Below are 27479 nucleotides of genomic sequence, written 5' to 3'. Positions count from 1 at the left end.
AAAAACTAAAGCAGGAAGCACCAGTTACTCGGTCAATAAAAAAGTGGACAGATGAAGCAGATGCTAAGCTACAGTACTGTTTGGCTAGCACAGACTGGAATATGTTCCGGGATTCTTCCGATGGCATTGAGGAGTACACCACATCAGTCATTGGCTTCATCAATAAGTGTATCGATGACGTCGTCCTCACAGTGACTGTACGTACATACCCCAACCAGAAGCCATGGATTACAGGCAACATCCGCACTGAGCTAAAGGGTAGAGCTGCGGCTTTCAAGGAGCGGGACTCTAACCCGGAAGCTTATAAGAAATCCCGCTATGCCCTCCGACGAACCATCAAACAGGCAAAGCGTCAATACAGGACTAAAATCGAAGTGACACGAGCCTACCAGACGAGCTAAATTACTTCTATGCTCGCTTCGAGGCAAGTAACACTGAAACATGCATGAGAGCATCAGCTGTTCCGGACGACTGTGTGATCACGCTCTCCGTAGCCGATGTGAGTAAGACCTTTAAACAGGTCAACATTCACAAGGCCACAGGCCAGACGGATTACCAGGACGTGTACTCCGAGCATGCGCTGACCAACTGGCAAGTGTCTTCACTGACATTTTCAACCTCTCCCTGTCTGAGTCTGTAATACCAACATGTTTCAAGCAGACCACCATACTCCCTGTGCCCAAGAACACTAAGGTAACCTGCCTAAATGACTACCGACCCGTAGCACTCACGTCTGTAGCCATGAAGTGCTTTGAAAGACTGGTCATGGCTCACATCAACACCATTATCCCAGAAACCCTAGACCCACTCCAATTTGCATACCGCCCAGCTTGCATACCGCACAGATGATGCAATCTCTATTGCACTCCACACTGCCCTTTCACACCTGGACAAAAGGAACACCTATGTGAGAATGCTATTCATTGACTACAGCTCAGCGTTCAACACCATAGTGCCCTCAAAGCTCATCAGACTACAGCTCAGTGTTCAACACCATAATGCCCTCAAAGCTCATCACTAAGCTAAGGACCATGGGACTAAACACCTCCCTCTGCAACTGGATCCTGAACTTCCTGATGGGCCGCCCCCAGGTGGTAAGGGTAGGTAACAACACATCCGCCACGCTGATCCTCAACACGGGGGCCCCTCAGGGGTGTGTGCTCAGTCCCCTCCTGTACTCCCTGTTCACTCATGACTGCATGGCACGACTCCAACACCATCATTAAGTCTGCCAATGACACAACAGTGGTAGGCCTGATCACCGACAACGACGAGACAACGAGCTTCAGTGCCTTCAGAAAGTATTCACACCCCTCAAGTTTTTCCACATTTTGTTGTGTTACAAAGTGGGATTAAAATGGATTTGTAATTTTTTTGTCAACGATCTGTTGTGTCAAAGTGGACAGAAAATTCAAACATTAGTAAAAAATAAATGTATTAAATAAGTACTCAACCCCCTGAGTCAATACATGTTAGAATCACCGTTGGCAGTGACTACAGCTGTGACTCTTTCTGGGTAAGTCTCTAAGAACTTTGCACACCTGGATTGTACAATATTTGCAGATTATTTAAAAAAAATATTCAAGCTCTGTCATGTTGGATGTTTCTCATTGCTAGACAGCCATTTTCAAGTCTTGCCATAGATTTTCAAGATAATTTAAGTCAAAACTGTAACTAGGCCACTCAGGAACATTCAATGTCATCTTGGTAAGCAACTTCAGTGTAGATTTGGCCTTGTGTTTTAGGTTATTGTCCTGTTGAAAGGTATATTTGTCTCCAAGTGTCTGTTGGAAAGCAGACTGAACCAGGTTTTCCTCTAGGATTTTGCCTGTGCCTAGCTTTATTCAGTTTATTTTTATCATTTAAAAAAACGTCCTAATCCTTGCCGATGACAAGCATACCCATAACATGATGCAGCCACCACCATGCTTGAAAATATAAAAAGTGGTAATCAGTGATGTGTTGGATTTGCCCCAAACATAACACTTTGTATTCTGGACAATTTATTTGCAGTTTTACTTTAGTGCCTTATTGCAAACAGGATGCATGTTTTGGATTATATTTTTTTCTGTACAGGCTTCCTTCTTATCACTCTGTCACGATCGTTGTAAGAAGTGGACCAAGGCGCAGCGTGATATGCGTACATCTTTTAATGAGTACTTCATAACCATAACAAAACGATACGTGAAGTCCTAAGGTTAACAAACACAAACCTCTCCGGAACAAGATCCCACAAATGACAAGTGCAAAACAGGCTGCCTAAGTATGGTTCCCAATCAGAGACAACAAGCCACAGCTGCCTCTGATTGGGAACCACCCCGGCCAACATAGAAACACGAACTAGAAACTGAACATAGAACACTAAACATAGAAACTAACTCCCTGGCTCAACATATAATAGTCCCCAGAGCCAGGGCGTGACACACTCTGTCATTTAGGTTAGTATTGTGGAGTAACTACAATGTTGTTGATCCATCCTCAGTTTTCTCCTATCAACTCTGTAACTGTTTTAAATTCACCCTTGGCCTCATGGTGAAATCCCTGAGCGGTTTCCTTCCTCTCCGGCAAATGCGTTAGGAAGGACGCCTGTATCTTTGTAGTGACTGGGTGTATTGATACACCATCGAAAGTGTAATTAATAACTTCACCATGCTCAAAGGGATATTCAATGTTTGCTTTTTTTTTTTAACCCATCTACCAATAGGTGCCCTTCTTTGCGAGGCATTGGACAACCTCTCTGGTCTTTGTGGTTGAATCTGTGTTTGAAATTCACTTCTCGACTGAGGGACCTTACAGATAATTGTATGTGTGGAGTACAGAGATGAGGTAGTCATTCAAAAATCATGTTAAACACTATTATTTCACACAGTGTCACGATCGTCAGGGAGAGACCAATGCGCAGCGTTGAAGGTGAACATATTTAATTAATTAATGATCACACGATCAGAACAACAGACGATAACGTGATGTCTACGGTTTAACACAAAACCAAATAAGAACAAGAAACCACAAACACAAAGTGAAAGACAGACAGCTAAATATGGCTCCCAATCAGAGACAACCAGCTGACACTCGTTGCCTCTGATTGGGAGTCACTCAGGCCAACATAGAAATACAAACATAGAATTACACACCCTGGCTCAACATAACAGTGTCCCCAGAGCCAGGGCGTGACAGTACCCCCCCCCTAAAGGCGCGGACTCCGACCGCGCCAACTAAATACAACAGGGGAGGGACCGGGTGGGCACTCCGCCTCGGCGGCGGATCCGGCTCCGGACATGACCCCCACTCCTTCTCTAACCCCCCAAAGTACCCCTGGTCCGGTCTGGCCCTGCTGACCAGAGCTGAACTGAACACTGGTGGAGCGGATAGCTCTAGCTCCGGCGTGACGCAGCACCTGACCGGTGCCGGACCCGCCACCGGTGGAACAGGCACGGGCCGTGCCGGACTGACGACGCACACCACTGACTTGGTGCGGGGAGCAGGAACGGGCCGTGCCGGGCTGACGACGCGCACCACTGACTTGGTGCGGGGAGCAGGAACGGGCCGGACAGGGCTGACGAAACGCACCACTGACTTGGTGCGGGGAGCAGGAATGAGCCGGACTGGGCTGGCGACGCGCACCACAGACTTGGTGCGGCGAGCAGGAACGGGCCGGACAGGGCTGACGAAACGCACCACAGACTTGGTGCGGGGAGCAGGAATGGGCCGGGCCGAGCTGGCGATGCGCACCGTAGACTTGGTGCGAGTGGCCGGAACAGGCCGGACCGTACTGGGAACACACACCACTGGCCCTACGTGGGGATCAGGAACAGGCCGGACCGGACTGGCAACACACGCCAGTACCTCTCGCCGTGCCTCTACATCTTCCACCCCCTCTTCGACCAGTGGCCCCCGTAACCTGGCGGCCTCCTCTGCCAATCCGCTGGGCCGCTCTGCCGCGGTCTCCTGCTGGCCCGTCGTCCACGGCGTTAGCCCCCACCTAAAAATTTTCTGGGCGTCTCCCCTACCCGTGGACCAGGTCTCCATGTCCCTCGCCAGCCTTTCGCCCTTCTGCCACAATGTCAAGCCCTTCTCTTCCTCACTCGGCTTGACCCAGTCGAGGAGGCGAAGGAGATCTGTTAGGGATCTCCCTGGCGATGGCTCCTGGACACGCTGCTTGGTCACATCTTGGTGGTTTCTTCTGTCACGATCGTCAGGGAGAGACCAATGCGCAGCGTTGAAGGTGAACATATTTAATTAATTAATGATCACACGATCAGAACAACAGACGATAACGTGATGTCTACGGTTTAACACAAAACCAAATAAGAACAAGAAACCACAAACACAAAGTGAAAGACAGACAGTTAAATATGGCTCCCAATCAGAGACAACCAGCTGACACTCGTTGCCTCTGATTGGGAGTCACTCAGGCCAACATAGAAATACAAACATAGAATTACACACCCTGGCTCAACATAACAGTGTCCCCAGAGCCAGGGCATGACACACAGAGTGAGTCCATGCAACTTATTATGTGACTTGTTAAGCAACCTTTTACTCTTCAACTTATTATGTGACTTGTTAAGCAACCTTTTACTCTTCAACTTAGTTAAGCTTGCCATAACAAAGGGGTTGAGTACTTATTGACTCAAGACATTTCAGCTTTTCATTTTGTATTAATTCCACTTTGTAATCCATTTTAAGTTCAGGCTGTAACACAACAAAATGTGGGGTGTGAATACTTTCTGAAGGCACTGTAGTTATTATGGCACAGCAGAGAGAGCCGAGCAGGAGGTACAGTAAATCACACGCCACTCAGAGAGGCTGTAATTCTGTCTCATCAAAAGAACAGAAATATACACCTTTCAGAGTCAGGAAGAGGAAAACACTCCAGTGTGAAGTGCACCAGGAGTCAGTTCCAGAGCACATAGAGAATCTACATGTTCAGAAGAGGACAGATTTAGGTAATGAGTGTTTCATGCGTGTTGCCTGGGAACTGGATGACGTTGGTTCACTGCTGTAGCAACCAGTCACAGTGGTTCTACAACAACCCTCTCTATATAGAGGAGTGAAGAGAGAAGCCAAACACACTTTGGTACATTCAGAAAGAAGAGAGATTTCAAACCAAAGCAGAGCATATAGACCAGGTAAAATACTCTATCTATCCCAAAGAAACACAACACTGCAAGTGTTGCCCACAACAAACCCTGATCTGCGTACAGCACACTGTAACAAAAGGAAAATGGATTGTCTGAAGTGAAACCAGCATCTTTACTGCAAGCCAGAGCGAGTACACACAACGGCATCATGCAAGCCACTCACACCAGTTGAATATATTTGTCTGTAAATACTGTATAGTGAGGGGGAAATAAAGAGGGAAATTGTGGAGCAGGTGTGTAAGTGGACTTTACACTTACATTAATGATTGACTTATGTAAAGCTTCACAGAGCGAGTGGCGCTATGGGTGAGAACAAAATACACAGGAACAGAGGGATACATTCAGGAGTTAAAAACCCCAAAATAAACATTAAATACTGATCCAAAAGGACCAGGAGGGGAGGTAGGGGAGGGGAGCTTTGTATCAGGGAGAGGTTGGAGTGTCATGAGCGATAGCCAAGGTAGTGAGGACAGAGGAGACCCCTTTTCCCCCAGATGATGTTGGCTATTTCAATGTTCTGAAGGACGACAAGACAACGTGAAATATGTTGATATCTCAGTTTAGTTTCTAAAAATGAATATATGAAATAACTTTCCACTGTCAAACCTAACTATTCTCTGTGAAGTTCCCTGAATATTAATGCAATTAGCAAGTACAAGTGCTTTAAAAGTTTCAGTTTTAATTAGATTTGGTCCATTCAGTCCCCTTCACAGGGCTGCCAGTGCCAGTTTGGGAAGATTTAAAATGTAATAATTTGAATGGTATCCAGTAGAGGGGATTAAAATGACAACCTAAAATTCACCATGTTGTATCTTCTTACACTCCAGTCTTTCCCTATCTGTGTAAATGACAGTGCTAGCTATAATTGCGGTGGGAGTTACAGCTAAGGTAACAGAACAGGCTTCTCAGTAGTCTTTCATTGTGATGGCTACCTGCATATGCCGAGGCCGTGAGCACTCTCCTCTCACCTATTCATGGACATTAAGGAAGTGGATGATTTAAAATTGTATGACATACACTTCCAAATGGATGTTTCATGATATGATGGGTTAAGTGGTTAAAATGTATGCCCTATGTTATTGACCTTAAGGTACACTACCGGTCAAAAGTTTTAGAACACCTACTCATTCAAGGGTTTTTCTTTATTTTTACTATTTTCTACATTGTAGAATAATAGTGAAGACATCAAATATGTTTTAGATTTGTGATTATTCAAATAGCCACCCTTTGCCTTGATGACAGCTTTGCAAACTCTTGGCATTCTCTCAACCAGCTTCATGACGTAGTCACCTGGAATGCATTTCAATTAACAGGTGTGCCTTCTTAAAAGTTAATTTGTGGAGTTTCTTTTCTTCTTATTGCGTTTGAGCCAATCAGTTGTGTTGTGACAAGGTATACAGAAGATAGCCGTATTTGGTAAAAGACCAAGTCCATATTATGGCAAGAACAGCTCAAATAAGCAAAGAGAAATGACAGTCCATCATTACTTTAAGACATGAAGGTCAGTCAGTATGGAACAGTTCAAGAACTTTGAAAGTTTCTTCAAGTGCAGTCGCAAAAACCATCAAGCGCTATCATGAAACTGGCTCTCATGAGGACCGCCACTGGAATGGAAGACCCAGAGTTACCTCTGCTGCAGAGGATACGTTCATTAGAGTTACCAACCTCAGAAATTGCAGCCCAAATAAATGCTTCCCAGAGTTCAAGTAACATGCACATCTCAACATCAACTGTTCAGAGGAGACTGTGTGAATCAGGCCTTCATAGTTGAATTGCTTCAAAGAAACCACTACTAAAGGACACCAATAAGAAGAAGAGACCTGCTTGGTCCAAGAAACATGAGCAATGGACATTAGACCGGTGGAAATGTGTCCTTTGGTCTGGAGTCCAAATTGGAGATTTTTGGTTCCAACCGCCGTGTCTTTGTGAGACGCGGTGTGGGTGAACGGATGATCTCCGCATGTGTATTTACCACCATAAAGCATGGAGGAGGAGGTATTATGGCGTGGGGGTGCTTTGCTGGTGACACTGTCTGTGATTTATTTAGAATTCAAGGCACACTTAACCAGCATGGCTACCACAGCATTCTGCAGCGATACGCCATCCCATCTGGTTTGGGCTTAGTGGGACTATCATTTGTTTTTCAACAGGACAATGACCCAACACACCTCCAGGCTGTGTAAGAGCTATTTTACCAAGAAGGAGAGTGATGGAGTGCTGCATCAGATGACCTGGCCTCCACAATCCCCCGACCTCAACCCAATTGAGATGGTTTGGGATGAGTTGGACCGCAGAGTGAAGGAAAAGCAGCCAACAAGTGCTCAGCATATGTGGGAACTCCTTCAATACTGTTGTAAAAGCATTCCACGTGAAGCTGGTTGAGCGAATGCCAAGAGTGTGCAAAGCTGTCATCAAGGCTATTTGAAGAATCTCAAATATAAAATATATTTTGATCTGTTTAACACTTTTTTGGTTACTACATGATTCCATATGTGTTAGTTCATAGTTTTGTTTTCTTCACTATTATTATACAATGTAGAAAATAGTAAAAATAAAGAAAAACCCTTGAATGAGTAGGTGTTCTAAAGCTTTTGCCGGTAGTGTATATTAAATCCCTATAGAAATCTCAGCCAAACCTTTGCACTGATGATACTAGTGGACAGACTTAGAAATGATGTAGTCCTCTTACTGTTCAGTTATCCTGGAGCCCAGCCCAGTGTGTATATCACAATACCCAGCTGGTGCAGCAGGGTGAGGGTGAACTGTCTCTTACCTGCTCCAGTAGGTCCTCCACCTTCCTCTGCCAGCTCTCGCGGGCACTGCCCAGCTCCTGCTCCTTGTTCTGGGCCAGCTGGGTGAGGGCTGCCCTCTTGTCATCCTCATGATCCTCCCTTAGCTCCTCACGCAGCTTCTTACACTCCTGCCTGTGGACATACACACCAAATGCACACAATTACCATTAGTTTAAATACACAGAAGATAACAATGATTATCCAGGGCTCAGCCCATCACAATAATGTGAGTTTGACTCCGAAAGCAAAACCTTCTTGAAATAACTTCATGGAGTAGTAATATATTCTCATAAATTCCAAAACACTGAAGCTGCAGCGCCCTGTTTTACAGTAACGTTAGGTCAACATATTCTAGTGAGCATCATGCAAGTCATGCTTGCAAGAGCACGTTTTAAGACCCTTTCACAAACTCCACTTCTCATTGGATGCAGCACAGCCAAGACATTTGTTAGGAGCAAAAAGAACAGAAAGAAAAATATGTCGTTATTTTTAATAAACAGAATCCATTTGCACTCATCTCAAGAGCACACTGTGCGTACAGTGAACATGAGAGAAGAGAGATGGGGGCTGGTACACTGCGCAGCCTGGGACACAGAGGGTCTCTAAGAGGTTAACAGCTCGACATTATGTCCTGTAATTGCTGAACATTTCCAGCACGCCGCTGGCTGTCGGAGCTCTGGAGGTGTTCAGTCCATTTCCTGGGAGCGGAGCAGAGCGTACGTCTGTGTAGAATTCCCCACGCCGTCATGCAAACGTCTCCCACCTCACCATCTCAGTGCTATTCAATGCCCACGTGTTTAACGGCGCTGCAAAGACCTTTTAGTAGGAGTGCGGACTGCATGTTAATATTTATTTAGCAGAGAATGCCGTTGTTAAGTGCGGGGCGCCACCAATGTTTTTGTCCCTCCTAACAGCAGATGAGCGCCAGGGTGAGTGAGTGCTCTGATGCAACACCATAGTACCACGGTTTAGCCCTGTGACACTTCTGCAAGGACACGTATTGATCCTCATCGCTTCAGAAAAACACAGACAGACACACTGCTCTTAGGGACTTTATATTGTAAAGAGACTCATATTCATACCCCAGCCCCAAATCCCCAATCTGGCTAATTACCTAGGAGGGCACTCAGCACCTGGTGAGCGGAGGAGATGGGAAGGAAGAGGGGGTGAGTGTGTAGAGTAGGCAGGGAGGATGGAGGAGAGTGTAGGCAGTAGGGGAGAATGGAGGAAGGAGAGTGGAGCATGTAGAGGGAGGAGAATGGGAGGGTATAGTGAGAATGGAGGCATTACGTCAGTGTGACATCCCCGTTGAGATCAAAGCCTTCAGTCTAAACATCAGAAAGCAGCAGAGAGATGACAGGCAGTCAGTCACAAATGGACTCCATACAGTGGCGTAGTGCAGTTTCACAGGGACGTTTTTGACCGTCTCCGCGGTGGCTCCGTTGATGAGGATGGGGGTGTGCCCAGCCTGGTTCCTCATGAAGTCCAAAATCAGCTAATTTGTTTTGCTGACGTTGAGGGAGAGGTTGTTTACCTGGAAACCACGCTGTCAGAGTACCAATCTCCTCTTTGTAGGCTGTCTCGTCATTGTTGGTAATCAGGCATACTACTCTTGTGTTGTCAGTGAACTTGATAATAAAGTTGGAACTGTGTGAGGCCACGCAGCTGTGGGTATACAGGGAGTACAGGAGGGGACTGAGGACGCACCCTTGTAGTCCTCAGTCCCCTCGGGAGAGCAGAAACTCGTTCATGTACGTTTCCCCCATCGCAATACTTGTTACTGGTCATGAAGCAGACACCACCGCCTTTGTTCTTGCCAGAGAGAGCCCGCTTCCTATCCGCTCGATGAACTGTAAAACTCGCTGGTTGTATATAATTTGTTTGGATGTCGGAGGAAAGCCAAGTCTCAGAAAAGCAGAGTATGTTGCAGAATCTGATGTCCCTCTGGAAGGAGATCCTCGCTCTCAAATTTATTCACTAATGAGTAGTATGCTCGGTAATGGAGGACGGGTCACCCGGCGCCTCAACCTCACTAAGACCCCTCCACGTCTGCCTCTCCGTCTGCATCTTTATTTCCTTCTTTCCGGTAGGACTCCCAGGCTACCCGGCGCCTCACTGAAGAGGCTACACCATTGTTCCGCCGTCTCCGGGAATTCGGGAAGTTCGGGTGAATGGTGAGTACCCAGCAATTCATATTCCAATAGTTCTACCGGGTGTATGAAGTAATGCATTAAACAAACAGAGTAAGAAAATTTAAGAAAACACTAGAAAAAGTAGAAACCTGCAAAGTTTTCTAGGAGCTCGAGGCGAGGCTACCATGTTCATTCGGCATCATCATCCTTTATAATCACGAGAGAAATTGAACTAGTTAGTTATACACCCTGACCTATTAGTTATACACACTGACCTGTTCAACGAACATGCTACCTTGTCCCGGACCTGCTGTTTTCGACCCTCTCTCTCTCTCTCCCGCACCTGCTGTCTCAACCTTTGAATGCTCAGCTATGAAAAGCCAACTGACATTTACTCCTGAGGTGCTGACCTGTTGCACCCTCTACAACCACTGTGATTATTATTTGACCCTGCTGGTCATCTATGAACGTTTGATCTGTCTTATAATCTCCACTCGGCACAGCCAGAAGAGGACTGGCCACCCCTCAGAGCCTGGTTCCTCTCTAGGTTTTTTCCTAGGTTCCTGCCTTTCTAGGGAGTTTTTCCTAGCCACTGTGCTTCTACATCTGCATTACTTGCTGTTTGGGGTTTCTGTATAAGCACTTTGTGACATCAGCTGATGTAAAAAGGGCTTTATAAATACATTTAATTGATTGATTATACCTAGGTAAGTTACAAGGTTAACTGACTTTTCTCAAAACGTATCTCATTGTGGCTAGCTACTTGTCCCTCATGCTAGCCTTTACAGCAAAATATCACTTCAGAAACATCAATATACAAAATATTGATATGACCAGCATTGTAGACCATTTCTCCCCTCTTGCTGCAGCTTAAGCTAACCTCGAAATAACAGATAAATGTAATACAAATCTCCTAACGTATTTTTATTTTGTTTTATAGCACTAATGCTCAAGGGCTAATTTCATTTTTTAAGCATATGTTGCAGAACAGTGATTTAAAATACTGGACAAAGACAAATCTTAAGGGGGTTAGCCATCAGTGACGAAATTGACAAGCCACTGACGGAGTTGACAACAGATACTCAAAACAGAATTAGTAACATATGGAAATTGACTCATTTGAAAATCCCCAATAAAAACATAACCATTCTATCAGCTGTTTCAGCACTCTGACGGAGTTGACGTTAGATAAAAATCGGAGTTGAAGTTTTACGGAGTTTACAAAAAAAAAAATGTTCTGCTTCATTCCAAGTGGCATACACAGTAGCAATGTATTTTCTTTGTCAGTTGCTTTATGACTCTAAAACCAATTAAATGTAACATATTTGAACCAAAATTAATATTCTATCTTAATCTATAAGGCAGATGGAGTTGACAGTTTATGGTTGTGAACATGATGATTCCAATATTGTTTCTTTAAATCTATCAGAAGTAGAGAACTTTGCAGACCATGAGTGGTCTTGTTCCACACATTTAAAAAAATTTTTTTTAACCTTTATTTAACCAGGTAAGCCAGTTGAGAACAAGTTCTCATTTACAACTGCGACCTGGCCAAGATAAAGCAAAGCAGTGCGATAAAAACAACAGCACAGAGGTACACATGGGACAAAACCAAACATACAGTCAATAACACAATAGAAAATCTATATACAGTGTGTGCAAATGTAGTAAGTTATGGAGGTAAGGCAATAAATAGGCCATAGTGCAAAATAATTACAATTTAGTATTAACACTGGAATGATAGATGTGCAGAAGATGATGTGCAAATAGAGATACTGGGATGCAAATGAGCAAAATAAATAACAATATGGGGATGAGGTAGTTGGGTGGGCTAATTACAGATGGGCTGTGTACAGGTGCAGTGATCGGTAAGCTGCTCTGACAACTGATGCTTAAAGTTAGTGAGGGAGATAAGAGTCTCCAGCTTCAGAGATTTCTGCAGTTCGTTCCAGGCATTAGCAGCAGAGAACTGGAAGAAATGGCGGCCAAAGTAGGTGTTGGCTTTGGGGATGACCAGTAAGATATTCATGCTGTAATGTAATGATGACATGAATAAGTGGTCCTTGTGGTATAGCTGACCCTGCTCATTCCTTATTAATTTAGAATTGTATACATATCTGACAGAATTGACCAAATTTCCGGACACATCTTTTATGAATCACAGTTTTGAGTAATATTATATTTTGAGAAATATTATTTAAAGTCACAGAGGGCTATTACAAGAAACTACATAAGAACATTTTTTTATTAATATCCATTAATCCATCATTTTTTGGAGAGTTTGAAATTGGGATCCTTTGCTCTGGACAAGGGCATTTCCAGGCATAGAGCCGACATGAAATGACTAATATTTAAAGTATTTAGATAAAAAAAAAATATATATATATATATTCCCATATACATTTTCCCTAAATGTAAATGTTAAACTTAAATAATGCAACAAAATCTTTTTTTTTTTTTTTACTATAAAAATAAAGTTTCCCTGCCGAACAAGGATTGTCTGACTTTCAAGAATCCCTGAGCTAATTTCCTGTAATTCTACACATTTTGCCATGAGGCTGAGAGACAATGATGCAGTTTTAAAGCTAATTTCCTGTAATTCTACACATTTTGCCATGAGGCTGAGAGACAATGATGCAGTTTTAAAGCTAATTTCCTGTAATTCTACACATTTTGCCATGAGGCTGAGAGACAATGTTGCAGTTTTAAAGCTAATTTCCTGTAATTCTACACATTTTGCCATGAGGCTGAGAGACAATGTTGCAGTTTTAAAGCTAATTTCCTGTAATTCTACACATTTTGCCATGAGGCTGAGAGACAATGATGCAGTTTTAAAGCTAATTTCCTGTAATTCCACCCCAAAAATGCATGGCTTATGACTTGTTCATATGCTATCTGGGGTCCTGACCTCCGGGGGGGACCCTAACCCAACAACAACAAAGCTTGTGGGCCCCCCGCCTTGCGGGGGCTGCGGGGATGTGTGCTACGCCAGTGACTCCATCAACTAACTGTCTAAACAGCAATATCATTTCTTCCCCCTACATCTGGGGCACACCAACGCCAATAAATGCATCTCTCACAAAGCTTTAGTTTGACTGAGGTAAATCTCAACTGATAGAAACTCACTGTGGACGTTCATTATACCCGGTTCTGACATCACCGCACTGAAACACACAGTAACAAACTTCCTGTCCTATTCTATCCGTCTGGAATGGTGGACCTTAAAGGACTATCTCTCTCAGCACAAAACAAAGCCAAACCAGCTCCGTTCAATCATTCTCTGCCTGTGACGCTACACTTGTGTGTGTGTGTGTGTGTATGTGCGCGTGTGTGCGTATTCTCTGTGTGTGTGTTCTCTGTGCAGTTGTGCGCTGCGACGCGCCAGATGACACACACAGTGTCTCCTGTGGTTGATGAACTTGAAAGGCAGTCATAGACGCTGCGGTGCTGTGTGGTGGTGCCGCCCGTCTGCATTGTCCCTCTTGCTAATGCCGTTCATGTTCAAGCCCACCATTACGTAAGGTAAACAGAGAGGAGGCTTTAATGTGGTTAGGGGCTCTGGTATTTCTGCTGCTGTATCTTCCTCCACATCACCAGCCAAGCTCCCCGTGAGGAGCAGGAGGAGAGATGTGTCTGACAGTCAGTTACAGGACATGAAAGAGAGGCGCTTCTTAGCACCTCTTCCTACTGAGAACAGCCTAGAACAGAGGAGGGAGGAAGAAAATGGGAATATCTCTCCCTCTGCCTTCACCTCTCTCTTTCTCTCTCTCCCTCTTTCACCCTGAGTGGCATGTTGGCTCGAGTTAGACATGGCAGAAGTACAATCAGAACCCCCGCAGGTTGTGTTTTGCATTATGTTTACTAGAGAAGAAGAAGCAGTCTTCAATTTAGTTTTAATTACTATCTCACTTAATGAAAATACTAAATGCTGTCAGAACTAAAGAGCATGTAAAATTCATAACTTACAAAATGAAAAGAAGCTGAAGGGAATGCAATTGTGAAATATGGACATTGAGAGAGGAGGGTAAATGAAACTTAATTACAGTACAAGAGATAAAGAAGAGGACAGAATAAAACTTTGAGCCAATGCTGGACTGGATGGTTTTATTGTAGAACTCCATGTGTAGCAGAGCCTTCCTGGTAATCAGGAATCCTTAATGCTGTATTAACACATTCCTTGACCCCAGCAATGGAGAGAGACACTAATTGGACTCTGTCTGATGAGCTAGGATGAACTTCCTCCTCATCTCCAGTGTCACATCCCTGAGCTGCAGTTCTGTTCACATCATGATTCACATGTCCCTGATGTGCTGTAGAAGCATTGAGATTCAAATGGCCCTTTATTTTGACAACAAAGCCTTTTTACACTTGAAATTCATAAGCAGTGGCTTGTCACTCGGGCTCAAATCCTTTCTCATATCTACCTCATTACCATCCCCTCTCTCTCCTTTGAGCCAGAACAGGCAGCAGCAGCGGCAGTGAGATCGCTTGGTGAACAACCATCTTTGCTTCAGCCGAAAAACACATTTAGAGGTAGGCGAGGGCAGCGGCTGAACAAGTGTTGTGAAAAATGAAGGCCTCCTGCTGGGCTGGGATCAGCCCTGGACTGGTATTATTGGTATGAAGCTGGTTCTGGAGTCACTGTATCATGGCCCTCGTCTTAGTGTCACTGTTTCAATTACTGCAAGCCAAACTCTTTCACTTACCCTCTCCATCACCATAATTGGCACAAACAAACAAGAAATGCACGCACGCACGCACGCACGCACGCACGCACGCACGCACGCACGCACACACACACACACACACACACACACACACACACACACACACACACACACACACACACACCTTAAGGTCTCGGTCCACTTGAGCTCCAGTTCCAGCGCCATCTTGTCCATCTTGAGCTTCTCGTCCTCTTTAGTGGTGATGACTTTAGCCTCATGCTTCTTCTTCTGGGCCTCCATCTCTCCCTGAGAGGGGGAAGGAGAAGAAGAGAAAGACAGGAATAAAGAGAGAAAGGGTTCATAATATTAGCCCTCATGATAAACAACACAATTGAGCATGTGATCTAACCCAGTATGTACAGGACTCAACACACACTACTACCAATGAGGATCTTGGGGCCATGTGTGAACATGGGACAGTGCTCTGTGTGATCAGTCAGAGGAGAGGAAATAAGTCTGGACCTACTGCCATCAATACTGCTCCAAAACTTCCCCTGACATTCAGACTACAGCCTGCTTCATTATGCAGGACCAGAGAGAGAGAGGAGAGAGAGGGACAGGAGAGAGAGGAAAGGGAGAGAGAAGAGAGGGAAGAGGGGAGAGGAGAGAGGGAGAGAGAGAGAGGAGCCCCAGCAGGTCAAGGGCATAATGAAGTGCTAATGCCATATGGACTCCTTAAAGATGAGAACAGAATTCACAATCTGAGCCTGATTAGGTATGCCAACCCAAAGCTGCTGGAAAGCCTGCCTGGCATATCAAGAATTGGAATCTGGGACAAAGCAGGTAGACGTGATACATTTGGTAAGGGAATAGACTCAACGCTAGGGGATCAATTCAGGACATTTCAACTTTATTACCCCCCATAAATAAGCTTAATACACAATCAATAAATACCTGGTCAGAAGAGGGAATGGGGAAGGAAAATCGTTAGGGTTCCTGATGGAGAATCCAATGGCTCCCTGATGAGGAGAACCCACCAAGGACCCAGGAAAATCTATGTGTGTGTGTGTGTGTGTGTGTGTGTATGTGTGTGTAGCATGCCTGTGTGTGTGTGTGTGTGTGTGTATTTGTACTGTAACAGTGCTCTCACCTGCAGGGCGGTCAGCAGGTTGCTCGTCTCTCTCAGTCTGGCCCTGGTAGCGTCCAGCTCCTCCACTAGTTTGTCCTGGGCCTCCTTCAGGTTGGAGATGTGTCCCTCTGCTGAACCCATGCCCTGCTCACCCTCCTTCACCAGCTCCTGCAGGCGCAACACCTACACACAGGGGAGGGACAGACAGGGAGGGAGAGCAGACCCACACTCAGCACATAGAACAAGAATCAAGGCTAGAAGTATATCATACACCACAGTACCCAGACAGGCTTTAAAAACAGCTGTAATGAAGTAGAGTCAAATCTATTCCCTTTTGTAATAAATTCCAATTGGGAAACTGCACTTCAAATGAGTCAAGACACACTCTACACATCAGCAGCTGTTCTCTAGAAGTCTATCATACATCTCAGTGCTCAGAGAGGCCTTCACATCGTAACCAGCTGTAATTAACTCTTAGACATTCCCTTTAGTAGAGTTGGGAAACTGCACTTCAAATGAGCCAAGACATACTTATATATTCTCTACCTGCTGTTCTTTTCCTTTCAAACCTGGTTTGTTTTCTGAGAATAGATAGCATCAAACTTCAAAGATGACCAATTAGCACCAGTAATTCTAATTCCATGTGGCTGACCACAATAAATAGCCAAAATCAGTTGAGAAAGAGGAGAGATCTGATAGGTAGGGTGACTCCTGACTGACCTCCTGATTGGCTTGTTCAAGTTTGGCAGCGAGCTCCTCCCTCAGGCTGTCCAGTTGTTGTCTGAGATGGTTCTTCTGCTCCTCCAATGAGAGCCTCTCCCTCTCAAACTGCTGCTCCATTTCCTGTAGACAAACCACAAAGACTGTTATAATAATCCCAGCACAATAACCATTACAGGGTTTACAGTATTATAGGCTCTTTATGAATTGAAAATACTTTGTAGATATGGCTGCAATAATTGTGCTTTTAGAGGAAAATCAATGCCAGTTTAAAGGGAATGACTAGTACATGAAAGGACAATAGTTGGCATTATTCACATGAATACACTAATAAGAGTTCTGTCAGCGTCGTTGTTACACAATCTGGTAATATGGACTCAGTGTAGCTCTTTGGAGGAGGGCTTGTATTAAGAGCTGTTATATGTAGGAGGTTGTGTGTGTGTGTGTGTGTTTCAATCACAAGTGACACATTAATGTTGTACCCCTCGGCAGGTGGTTAATATCCTGCTGGGAAAATGGATGAGTGAGTTCATTATTTAAGCAATGTCAGGCCACTCAAGACAAGGATGTCTGCAAAGCAAATGTCTCATTATGGAACTCAATTTTCAGGGGGAAAAGATTTCTTGCTGTGACGGTGCGATATCATGGATCAAATGCAGCCTTCAGACATTTCTCGTATGGGATAGATTGCTAGTCTACCATTTCACTCTCATTGCAGGATATTTGTGCCAGTGGGTGACACCGCAGTGACAATATAAAACAGTAGACATCACCATAGCGGGGACAGGCCTACGAGATGGAAGGAATGAGTGGCATTTTTAGTACCAAGCATGGAAATGACAAAAAAAAAAGACTTCTTATGAAATTCTCAACAGCTCTGCATCTGTTAATGTCAGCACTGAGCATTCGACTGTGGACAGGACATTGTTCAAAACACTTCATGTAGGCCTACATCTTTTACGAAAACAGAATATTTGATCACTTTCACAAAAACATTATGACTAGTATATTACTCTGAAAAGACGCCTTGGAGCTAAATCAATGACTGCCAAATAAATAGTAAATGCATTGAGCTGACTAGTGACAGACTACTATGTGAACCATGTCCACTCCAATATTAACGTTCCTCTGATACAGTTGGTGATTGACACTACTGCATTATCCTTTCCCTCTGTAACCTCAGTTAATGCTTTCCAATGACTGAAAATGTACACCATATACATAGAATATACAACAGACACTTCAAAGTGCAATCTCAAAAGGCATATGTATGAGCAGAAAACTGGTCAGCATGAAGCACTAAGTAAGGCTGACGGAATAATGTAAGTTTCACCTTGTTCAGAGAGGACTGCTCTGCACACTGTATGTGCGTGTGAGGTTGGTTACGGGTACATCATTTAGCGCTCTCATCTTTCTCTGCACACACATATGCAAATAGGAGCTCATCTATGTTTCATGATCCCATCCCAACAAGAATCAAGACATTATGTATTTAATATTGTTAGCGTCTTCCCCTATGTTTTTTCCACTTGGTGTCAAGTTAAGGGATGTGGGTGTGTGTGTGTGTGGCGGCTTTGAAGCAAAGTCTTTGAGTTCCCATATCACACGCTTCTTGAATAGTGCATACGCTTCAAAACTTCTAATAGTTTAGTGTGCCACACAAAGTCTCTGTCAGCTGCCCACAGTAATTTGACAAGTCACTAGTTTTATCTCAGTGTCCAAACTAAAGGTCCATCCCACACCTTGGTGCTGACGCCAGCCCGGGGGGTGACTCATGACCACGTCTTGAGACAGGAGGATGACAAAATGACTCTCCTCCCTCTCTTCTCTCGCTGTGCTGTACGTACAGGGAAGAAGAGGAAGAGCATGGGGGAGTTGGCCCAAATATGATGTCAGCCGCCGCCACATGGACTTGTCAAGCTGCTCTTTGCGACTACAGTGACTCACCGCCGCACAAACAAGACCCTAATCACACTATCACATGTGCTCTCATCTCACAGTGTCTCTCTCTCTCATTATGCTCTCCTCTCCTTTCTTCTCTCTCTCCGTTCTGCATTTCCGTTTGTGATGGTGAGGAGCAGAGAGGAGGAGAGATGATAAGCAGCAGTGTGGCGGTGATATGACTGCTGAGGTCTCTCTCTCTCTCTCTCTCGTCTCTCTCTCTCTCTCTCTCCTCCTCTCTCTCTCTCTCTCTCTCTCTCTCTCTCTCTCTCTCTCTCTCTCTCTCTCTCTCTCTCTCTCTCTCTCTCTCTCTCTCTCTCTCTCTCTCTCTCTCTCTCTCTCTCTCTCTCTCTCTCTCTCTCTCTCTCTCTCTCTCTCTCTCTCTCTCTCTCTCTCTCTCTCTCTCTCTCTCTCTCTCTCTCTCTCTCTCTCTCTCTCTCTCTCTCTCTCTCTCTCTCTCTCTCTCTCTCTCTCACCTCCCCCCGACAAAGGGAGCGGCCAACGTTTCTCTGCCTGAGATAAGGTTCCTGGAAGCAGCCGAAGCAGCTGGTGAGGTGCAGCCAGGTGTAATCACTGTCTTCCTCTGCAGATGAGACTGCAGAACTCAAATACCATCCTGGTGGAGGAACAACAGGGGTCGCTACCTCCATTTCCTCCAATTTAAAACAAGAAGGCGAAACAAGGAGATCTGAGCTGCCAGTGGAAAATGTGTTGACACTGAAGAATGGCCAGGCTGATTTGTGTGTCAGAGACACTTAAGCACGCACGTACACACATTCCAATGCCCATGAGGAGAGCCACTCTCATCCTTCCAATTGCCAGAAAGTAGTGGGCACAATGGTGTTAGGTTGGCCGGCCCTGCTATAAACAAGGCACTAACTAATTACAGCGGCTTAACCCAACATCTGTCATATGGCCGGTATTTTATTACATAAAGACTAAATAATGTTGGAGAGGGATGAGTTGACAGGAGCCTTTGGCAGCTACCGAGCTGAGAAGTAAAAATATGACTAAATGCATTCTGGCTGAGTCAATCGTGCATGTCTTTTGAGTGCTTTAATTTAATATGTTATCAGTCAGGGATTTCAAAACAGACAGTTTAGTCATGTCACTGGAGCAGATGTTTTAAAGCAGATAGAAAATACTTTCATTATTGAATGGAGTGAGAGCGAGATTTTCTGTAGTGCGGTGCAGAATTGATGTGGAAGGTGCATGTCAGCAGTCTCCAACCCCTCAGCCCAGGCTGTGGTAGGTCCTGGAACAGTGTGTGTGTGTTTGAGTGGTTGGGCTGAGCAGAGCGTGGCGGGGTGGGGAGATGAGTTGTCATGGTAGTGGTTAATGAGGCTTGGGTGCTAAGCCGGATAGAGGCCCTCTCACTGCTCTACTGCCTGCAGGACTGGAGCTGAGGCAGCAGAGCTCTGGGCCCTGACACACACAGAGAACAGTCCGGGAAAGAGACACATGCAGACACAGCCTGGGACACACAGACACAACCTGAGACATACAGACACAACCTGAGACATACAGACACAACCTGAGCCATACAGACACAGCCTGGGACATACAGACACAGCCTGGGACACACAGACACAACCTGAGACATACAGACACAACCTGAGCCATACAGACAGCCTGGGACATACAGACACAACCTGAGACATGCAGACACAACCTGAGACACACAGACACAGCCTGAGACATACAGACACAGCCTGAGACATACAGACACAGGCCTGGGACACACAGACACAGGCCTGGAACACACAGACACAGGCCTGGGACAAACAGACACAGCGTGAGACATACAGACACAACCTGAGACATACAGACACAGCCTGAGACATACAGACACAGCCTGAGACATACAGACACAGCCTGAGACATACAGACACAGCCTGAGACATACAGACACAACCTGAGACATACAGACACAACCTGAGACATACAGATACAGCCTGAGACATACAGACACAGCCTGAGACATACAGACACAGCCTTAGACATACAGACACAACCTGAGACATACAGACACAACCTGAGACATACAGATACAGCCTGAGACATACAGACACAGGCCTGGGACAAACAGACACAGCGTGAGACATACAGACACAACCTGAGACATACAGACACAGCCTGAGACATACAGACACAGCCTGAGACATACAGACACAGCCTGAGACATACAGACACAACCTGAGACATACAGACACAACCTGAGACATACAGATACAGCCTGAGACATACAGACACAGGCCTGGGACACACAGACACAGGCCTGGGACAAACAGACACAGCGTGAGACATACAGACACAGCGTGAGACATACAGACACAACCTGGGACACACAGACACAGGCCTGGGACAAACAGACACAGCCTGAGACATACAGACACAGCCTGGGAGAGATAGACATGGCGGAGGTATATAGCACTGGGCTCTAATACAGAGATGGATGAACAGAGAGAAAGACCTAAACAAGATCTGAGCAAAACACGGCCCTAAAAGCTGAGGGAGACTAGTGACAAACACACATTACATTTTTTGATGGGTCTGTTGTCAACCAATATAACCAACCTCTTTCTGTATGATTTTAAACCACTAGACATCCATAGTAACAGCACTTATGTGTTCTGTGTAGAATGGCAGGCAGCACTTGAGGGTACTCAAAGCTACACCAGCACAGAGCTGCTCTCAACACTTGTGGGATTGCCTTGACAAGTAGCTCTGACAAATTGTAGACCCAAACCAGCGCAGCAAAGCCTGAAATTCATGCATGCAAATGACATGGAGGGACTTGGAGGAAAGATAAGCTGTTCTGCCCACGGCAATGAGTCTTTCTCTCTCCCTTCTCCTCTCTCTCTTTCTGGCTCTCTTTCTCTGTCTCTACAGAGTGGTTCCACCAGCTGTTTGTAGTCCTATTTCAAACTGATAATCATTGGGCTCTCCTAATGAGGTTCAGACTCAGCATTGACCTTTTCTCTTATCATCACGTTCAACTAGTAGAAGATAATAATTGTTGCTCTTTAGTCTTGCTGTTGGATCCTGTGTGACTTGTTCATTAGGGTGGTTGTAATGTCACTGTAAGAGCAGATGAGTGTAGTTTGGTACAGATCTGCACAATAATGCAATTACAGAATGTATTACTGTAAGCCCAGTCCATTTGCTATTCATAACAATAGCCAAATCATAGCAAAACATAGCTTGGAGGTGAAGTGATTGTTTCTGCAGTTTACTGCTGTGTATGGAAATCCCAATCCCATCCCATTGCTGCATTGTGTAGGTGCAGCTCCCCTGCAGTGTGTGTGTGTTGCGTAGGTGCAGTGCAGTGTTGTGTTACCTGAGGTGTGTGTGAGTGTGTGAGTGTCTGTGTGTGTGTGTACACTCTTCTTACGGCCAGTAGCCAGCGCTTCTCCTTCTCGGCAGTAGTCTGTGTGTTCTCCAGGGTGGTCCTGTGCTTTTTCGACAGCTCCTCCAGCGCCCGGGTCTGTGACTCTTTGAAGTGGGCGGCGTCGTCCTCGTATTTGGCACGCATGTTCATCATCTCCTTCTCATACACCTGCTTCTCCTCCCGTAGAGTCTGATGGACCAACACACACAGAGACAACACCATGACAGTCTGCCCTGTGTTAATCAAAGAGGTTTGATTCTAGTTTTATTAAACCCAGCTGTGAACAGAATGCTAAACTCATTACTGTCTTATTTCTATTTCCTTGGTCATTTGAGTGAGCATCTGAGTCAGTCAGACACAGGTAACACATGAACGGCTGTTTGGTGTCTTGTAACAGAGGAAAGTGACAGCCTGAGGATGCTTCAACACATTATTCACATTCAGAGATGAGGCTCAAGCAGCGAGCCAAATCGAACGGAGAGAGAGGCCTCTATTACCAGATGAGAGAGAGAGAGTGGCGTTTCTCAGAACGCCAGCAGCCCAGTGGATTACTGCACAATGCACTCACACCGCCGTTCACAGCAGGTTGCCATAGTAACACCGAACTCAAGGCTATGGTAATGGGAAACAGAACAGAAGAGAGATTTCCTGGGAACTGGAAAGGTGAGGTCAGGTTTTCAGGCTACAGCATTGTGGTGAATTGTCATTGAGACACAGGGGACATAGCATTGAGTGGTGCGGGTCACTGTCAACAGAACACTCTCCCTGTCTTGAGAGCATATTGACAACAGGAGGTTGGTAGCACCTTAATTTGGGAGGACGGGCTTGTGGTAATGGCTGGAGAGGAATAAGTGGAATGGTATCAAATATGTCAAACACATTGTTTGATGCCATTCCATTTGCTCCGTTCCAGCCATTCTTATGAGCCGTCCTCCCCTCAGCAGCCTCCACTGATATTGTCACGCAGAACGACATATAGTGAAAGCTTCAACTGTGCATTTTACCATAATGGAAATGCTGAATGGAAAATAGATTATGCTTGACATTCATTTACGGGGGAACTGCAGTTTGTCTACGGCGCTACTGTTCGCAAATAACGTAACTTGGTGGGGTCTGGTCAAGTTTAACCCGCTCAGCAGCATAACAATCTGTAGTTTTGTGTGTTCAGATGCGATGCATATTTCAGGGCTCTGTAACTCCTGAGAGCAAGGAGGACTTTCCAAGGAGCAAGCTAAATGCTTAGTCGTAAAATCAGAGTTTTTTTGTGTACTCTGACATCAATAATTGAAGTTAAATGCTATTTTACAACCAGAAAGCATGGCTTTAAGAAAAACGGTGACTATAGAGGAAGAAGCAGCCATGGCTAATAGTTGAGATATATGAAGCAAACTGTGACGCAAAATGGATGTCTATTTGCACCAAAAGTGTAGTCTTTGCTAAATCGAAATAATCAGCTAAACGTCAACAAAAGCCCAATTTTTTTAGTCCAGTAACTTCTCTTTCCAAGATGTTGAGTGTTGTGAATAGTGCTGAGCAATTAACCAAAATGTTGGGTTTTCTTTCGGTTATTAAACAACTAATTGACCGACAACGGTTCAATTCTTTGAATTCAATTTAGTTAGTGAGCTCAACGCGCCGTTTCTCTAGAGGGAAATCAAATCATTCACGAGAGAATCTGTCAAGAACTATGTGGGACGCTGGGCTGATTGGAAGTTTTCATAAGGCAAATATTCAACCTAGTTCACCACAGAAACGTGTAATTAACTACAATGACCATAATCCATTGCGCCTGTTCTTTCCGGCCACGGACAGAGGCGCATACACACAGACCATATGAGACCGCATGAGAGAGGAATGAAAATGTAGTCTATTTCAGAAGAACAGAATAGCATACTTTGAGTTGTCCTTATGTTAGGCCCTGATCTGGCTATGCCAAATGGCTGTGGGCTAAACTAGTTCATTTAGCAGACAAGATTTTCTTAGAATTCCGTGGCATGATTTTATAGTTTAAAGAATACAATTTAATAAAGCTGAATAAAATAGAAAGGATATTTTCTCCAAACGATTTGAGGGAGTGCGCACATGCGGCTATTTTGTGTTGAGCGGTTAACAAAGAAATAGGTACTCCTATATGCTTAATTTAGAGTTATTCATGTAACTTTTGTTGTTCTACAAACGTTGGGCTATATGTTTTGATTTTTAATACATAGTAAGGCTGCATGATGCGACTCTAATGATGATTTGAAAAAAGTCGCTTGAAAGTCAAGAGCTCTGCTTTGTTTTTTTGCGCAGGCTGTACACACTTCATTAGTCAAGCACTTGATAATGCCTTGAATTTCACAGCGGCATTCCCTTTGTGGCCGTAATGCACCCTAACAAAATCAATGGCTTTTGCGCCCAGTGGCCGTTGTGCCCTTCTCCCATCACGTGATCGGGTCTTTCTCACAGGCTACAAGTGAAGACAGACACATCGGGGACGCCACTGCACACGTCCTTATCCAATTCCAATTCCGAAGTGCATACTGAAGATATTGGAAGAACTGTCCACATTTACTTTTCGTCAGCCAACAAGATGAGTAGGCCTAATGAACAGCAAAATAACTAGCCTATGTCAATCTAGTATCCCCCATAGTACAAAAGTCGACCTATTCAATTCCGTGTGAGAAAAAAATATTCCAAACATAGTCTGGGACAGTTGTGGGATGCAATAGATCCAAAATTAATGCAACCACTAGCATGAAAAAACATTTTTTACGCAATGTGGCTGACGCAACATATCAGAACATTTAGCTTAAAATGTTGATAAACTATTAGGCTATTTCTTCACATTATAAGCGCAGCAATGTGCACATGGCAGTAGGCTATAAGCGCGAATGTTCCAAAATGTTTCAAAATGTTACTGCAAATGTGATTGCGCATGAGTAGGCCTAATGATATTATAAAGCTTTTATTATAAAGGTGCATTTTTATGGTGAAAATTATCTTCCCCAAACTTGAAACTGACCCACTGCTTATGTATGCGGATGAATGTGCTTAATTTTAAGAAGTTATTTGGCCACTTTAGTTGTGATACAAACCTTATCAAAACATTTAGGCCTATGGCCTAGGCTACATGAGATGTACGACTATGATTCGAAAAAGTAGGCAAATTTTTTTTAATGTTTCTTATGCTGGGCATCATTCACAAGTGCTAATATATAATTAACAAGTGATAGGCTAATATTGTCACCCATAAGAATATTCTTGATTTAATCTTGTCTTTATATATACAGTTGAAGTCGGAAGTTTACATACACCTTAGCCAAATACATTTAAACTCTGTTTTTCACAATTCCTGACATTTAATCCTAGTTAAAATTCCCTGTCTTAGGTCAATTAGGATCACCACTTTATTTTAAGAATGTGAAATGTCAGAATAATAGTAGAGAGAATGATTTATTTCAGCTTTTATTTCTTTCATCACATTCCCAGTGGGTCAGAAATTTACATACACTCAATTAGTATTTGGTAGCATTGTCTTTAAATTGTTTAACTTGGGTCAAACGTTTCAGGTAGCCTTCCACAAGCTTCCCACAGTAAGTTGGGTGAATTTTGGCCCATTTTTCAGTTCTGCCCACAAATTCTCTATAGGATTGAGGTCAGGGCTTTGTGATGGCCACTCCAATACCTTGACTTTGTTGTCCTTAAGCCATTTTGCCACAACTTTGGAAGTGTGCTTGGCGTCATTGTCCATTTGGAAGACCCATTTGCGACCAAGCTTTAACTTCTTGACTGATGTCTTGAGATGTTGCTTCAATATATCCACATAATTTTCCTTCCTCATGATGCCATCTATTTTGTGAAGTGCACCAGTCCCTCCTGCAGAAAAGCACCCCCACAGCATGATGCTGCCACCCCCGTGCTTCACGGTTGGCATGGTGTTCTTTGACTTGCAAGCCTTCCCCCTTTTCCTCCAAACATAACGATGGTCATTATGGCCAAACATTTCTATTTTTGTTTCATCAGACATTTCTCCAAAAAGTACGATCTTTGTCCCCATGTGCAGTTGCAAACCGTAGTCTGGCTTTTTTATGGCGGTTTTGGAGCAGTGGCTTCTTCCTTGCTGAGCGGCCTTTCAGGTTATGTCGATACAGGACTCGTTTTACTGTGGATATAGATACTTTTGTACCTGTTTCCTCCAGCATCTTCACAAGGTCCTTTGCTGTTGTTCTGGGATTGATTTACGTTCATCTCTAGGAGACAGAACGGGTCTCCTTCCTGAGCGGTATGACGGCTGCGTGGTCCCATGGTGTTTATACTTGCGTACTATTGTTTGTACAGATGAATGTGGTACCTTCAGGCGTTTGGAAATTGCTCCCAAGGATGAACCAGACTTGTGGAGGTCTACAAGTTTTGGCTGATTTCTTTTGATTTTCCTATGATGTCAAGCAAAGAGGCACTGAGTTTGAAGGTAGGCCTTGAAATACATCCACAGGTACACCTCCAAATGACTCAAATGATATCAATTAGCCTATCAGAAGCTTCTAAAGCCATGACATCATTTTCTGGAATTTTCCAAGCTGTTTAAAGGCACAGTGAACTTAGTGTATGTAAACTTCTGACCCACTGAAATTGTGATACAGTGAATTATAAGTGAAATAATCTGTCTGTAAACAATTGTTGGAAAAATTACTTGTGTCATGCACAAAGTAGATGTCCTAACCGACTTGCCAAAACTATAGTTTGTTAACAAGAAATTTGTGGAGTGGTTGAAAAACGAGTTTTAATGACTCCAACCTAAGTGTATGTAAACTTCCGACTTCAACTGTACTAAATAATATATGTGTGAAATTTGTTTTTATTTAGAATGGGCCATTATCATGTCTCGAAACAGGGGGAGCGGGTAAAAATACATCATCTATGCACTTAAATGGCGAATGGAGGACACTTTTCCCATGGTTGATTTTCATGCCAGCCAGGTAGGCTATACTCCTGTTGTAAAGATAAACAATGTGCTTAATATTAGGAAAGTTGAGAAATAAATATAGTAGGCCTAGCCTATAGAAAGCTTATGGGATCCTCCTCTTTTTAGTAGAAGCCATCACTCTGTTTTCTCGTGCAATTGCATAGTCTATTGAAATGTTGTGCAACATGAGCTCATGGGCTCTAATGAAGTGTTTGATTAGATTTCGAACATATTTGCATTGATGTCAGAGTGATTAGAGGGACAACAGAGTGCTGAGTACCAGGCAGTTAGCAAGTTTGGTAGGCTACTAATGACCATCAGTAGCATCAGAGCTTAGAGTAGCCTAATTACCATGACTAAACAGTCACATGGAATTTGACTGCCTTCATGACTCGTGACCGCTGGTGTGGCGGTAATACGGTCACCGCAACAGCCCTAGTCCTCAGACAACTCCAGGCTCCAGAATGGCAGAAATACAGTTCCCTCCACGCCACCGAAGGCTCACCTTCTCCAGGGAGAGAATCTGTTGCCTCTGCCTGTCGTCCAGTGTCTGGGTCTTGTTCTGCAGGGCCACGCGTTCCTCCTCTAGACGTACCACTTTGTCCTTCAGACGAGACT

At 44.3% G+C, this 27479-nt stretch overlaps 1 protein-coding gene across 1 annotated transcript in view; it reads right to left on the bottom strand.

Annotated features, from left to right (window-relative positions):
* Window positions 1-27479, bottom strand: part of LOC311108152 (protein FAM184A-like) — a 102183-nt gene that overhangs the window by 18166 nt on the left and 56538 nt on the right. Inside the window, exons 4-10 of the mRNA XM_084150778.1 lie at window positions 27367-27477; window positions 21920-22105; window positions 16585-16707; window positions 15886-16047; window positions 14920-15041; window positions 7918-8068; window positions 5403-5444 (exon numbers count right to left, since the gene is read on the bottom strand). Of these exons, the coding sequence (XP_084006904.1) occupies window positions 5403-5444; window positions 7918-8068; window positions 14920-15041; window positions 15886-16047; window positions 16585-16707; window positions 21920-22105; window positions 27367-27477 (897 nt within the window). The remainder of the gene's footprint in view (window positions 1-5402; window positions 5445-7917; window positions 8069-14919; window positions 15042-15885; window positions 16048-16584; window positions 16708-21919; window positions 22106-27366; window positions 27478-27479) is intronic.

The sequence above is a fragment of the Coregonus lavaretus genome (assembly GCF_964263955.1).
Source record: "Coregonus lavaretus genome assembly, chromosome: 33".
In the NCBI taxonomy this organism is placed as follows: Eukaryota; Metazoa; Chordata; class Actinopteri; order Salmoniformes; family Salmonidae; genus Coregonus; species Coregonus lavaretus.
The sequence above is the reverse complement of the archived record's forward strand: the minus strand, read 5'-3'. Positions and strand labels throughout refer to the sequence as shown.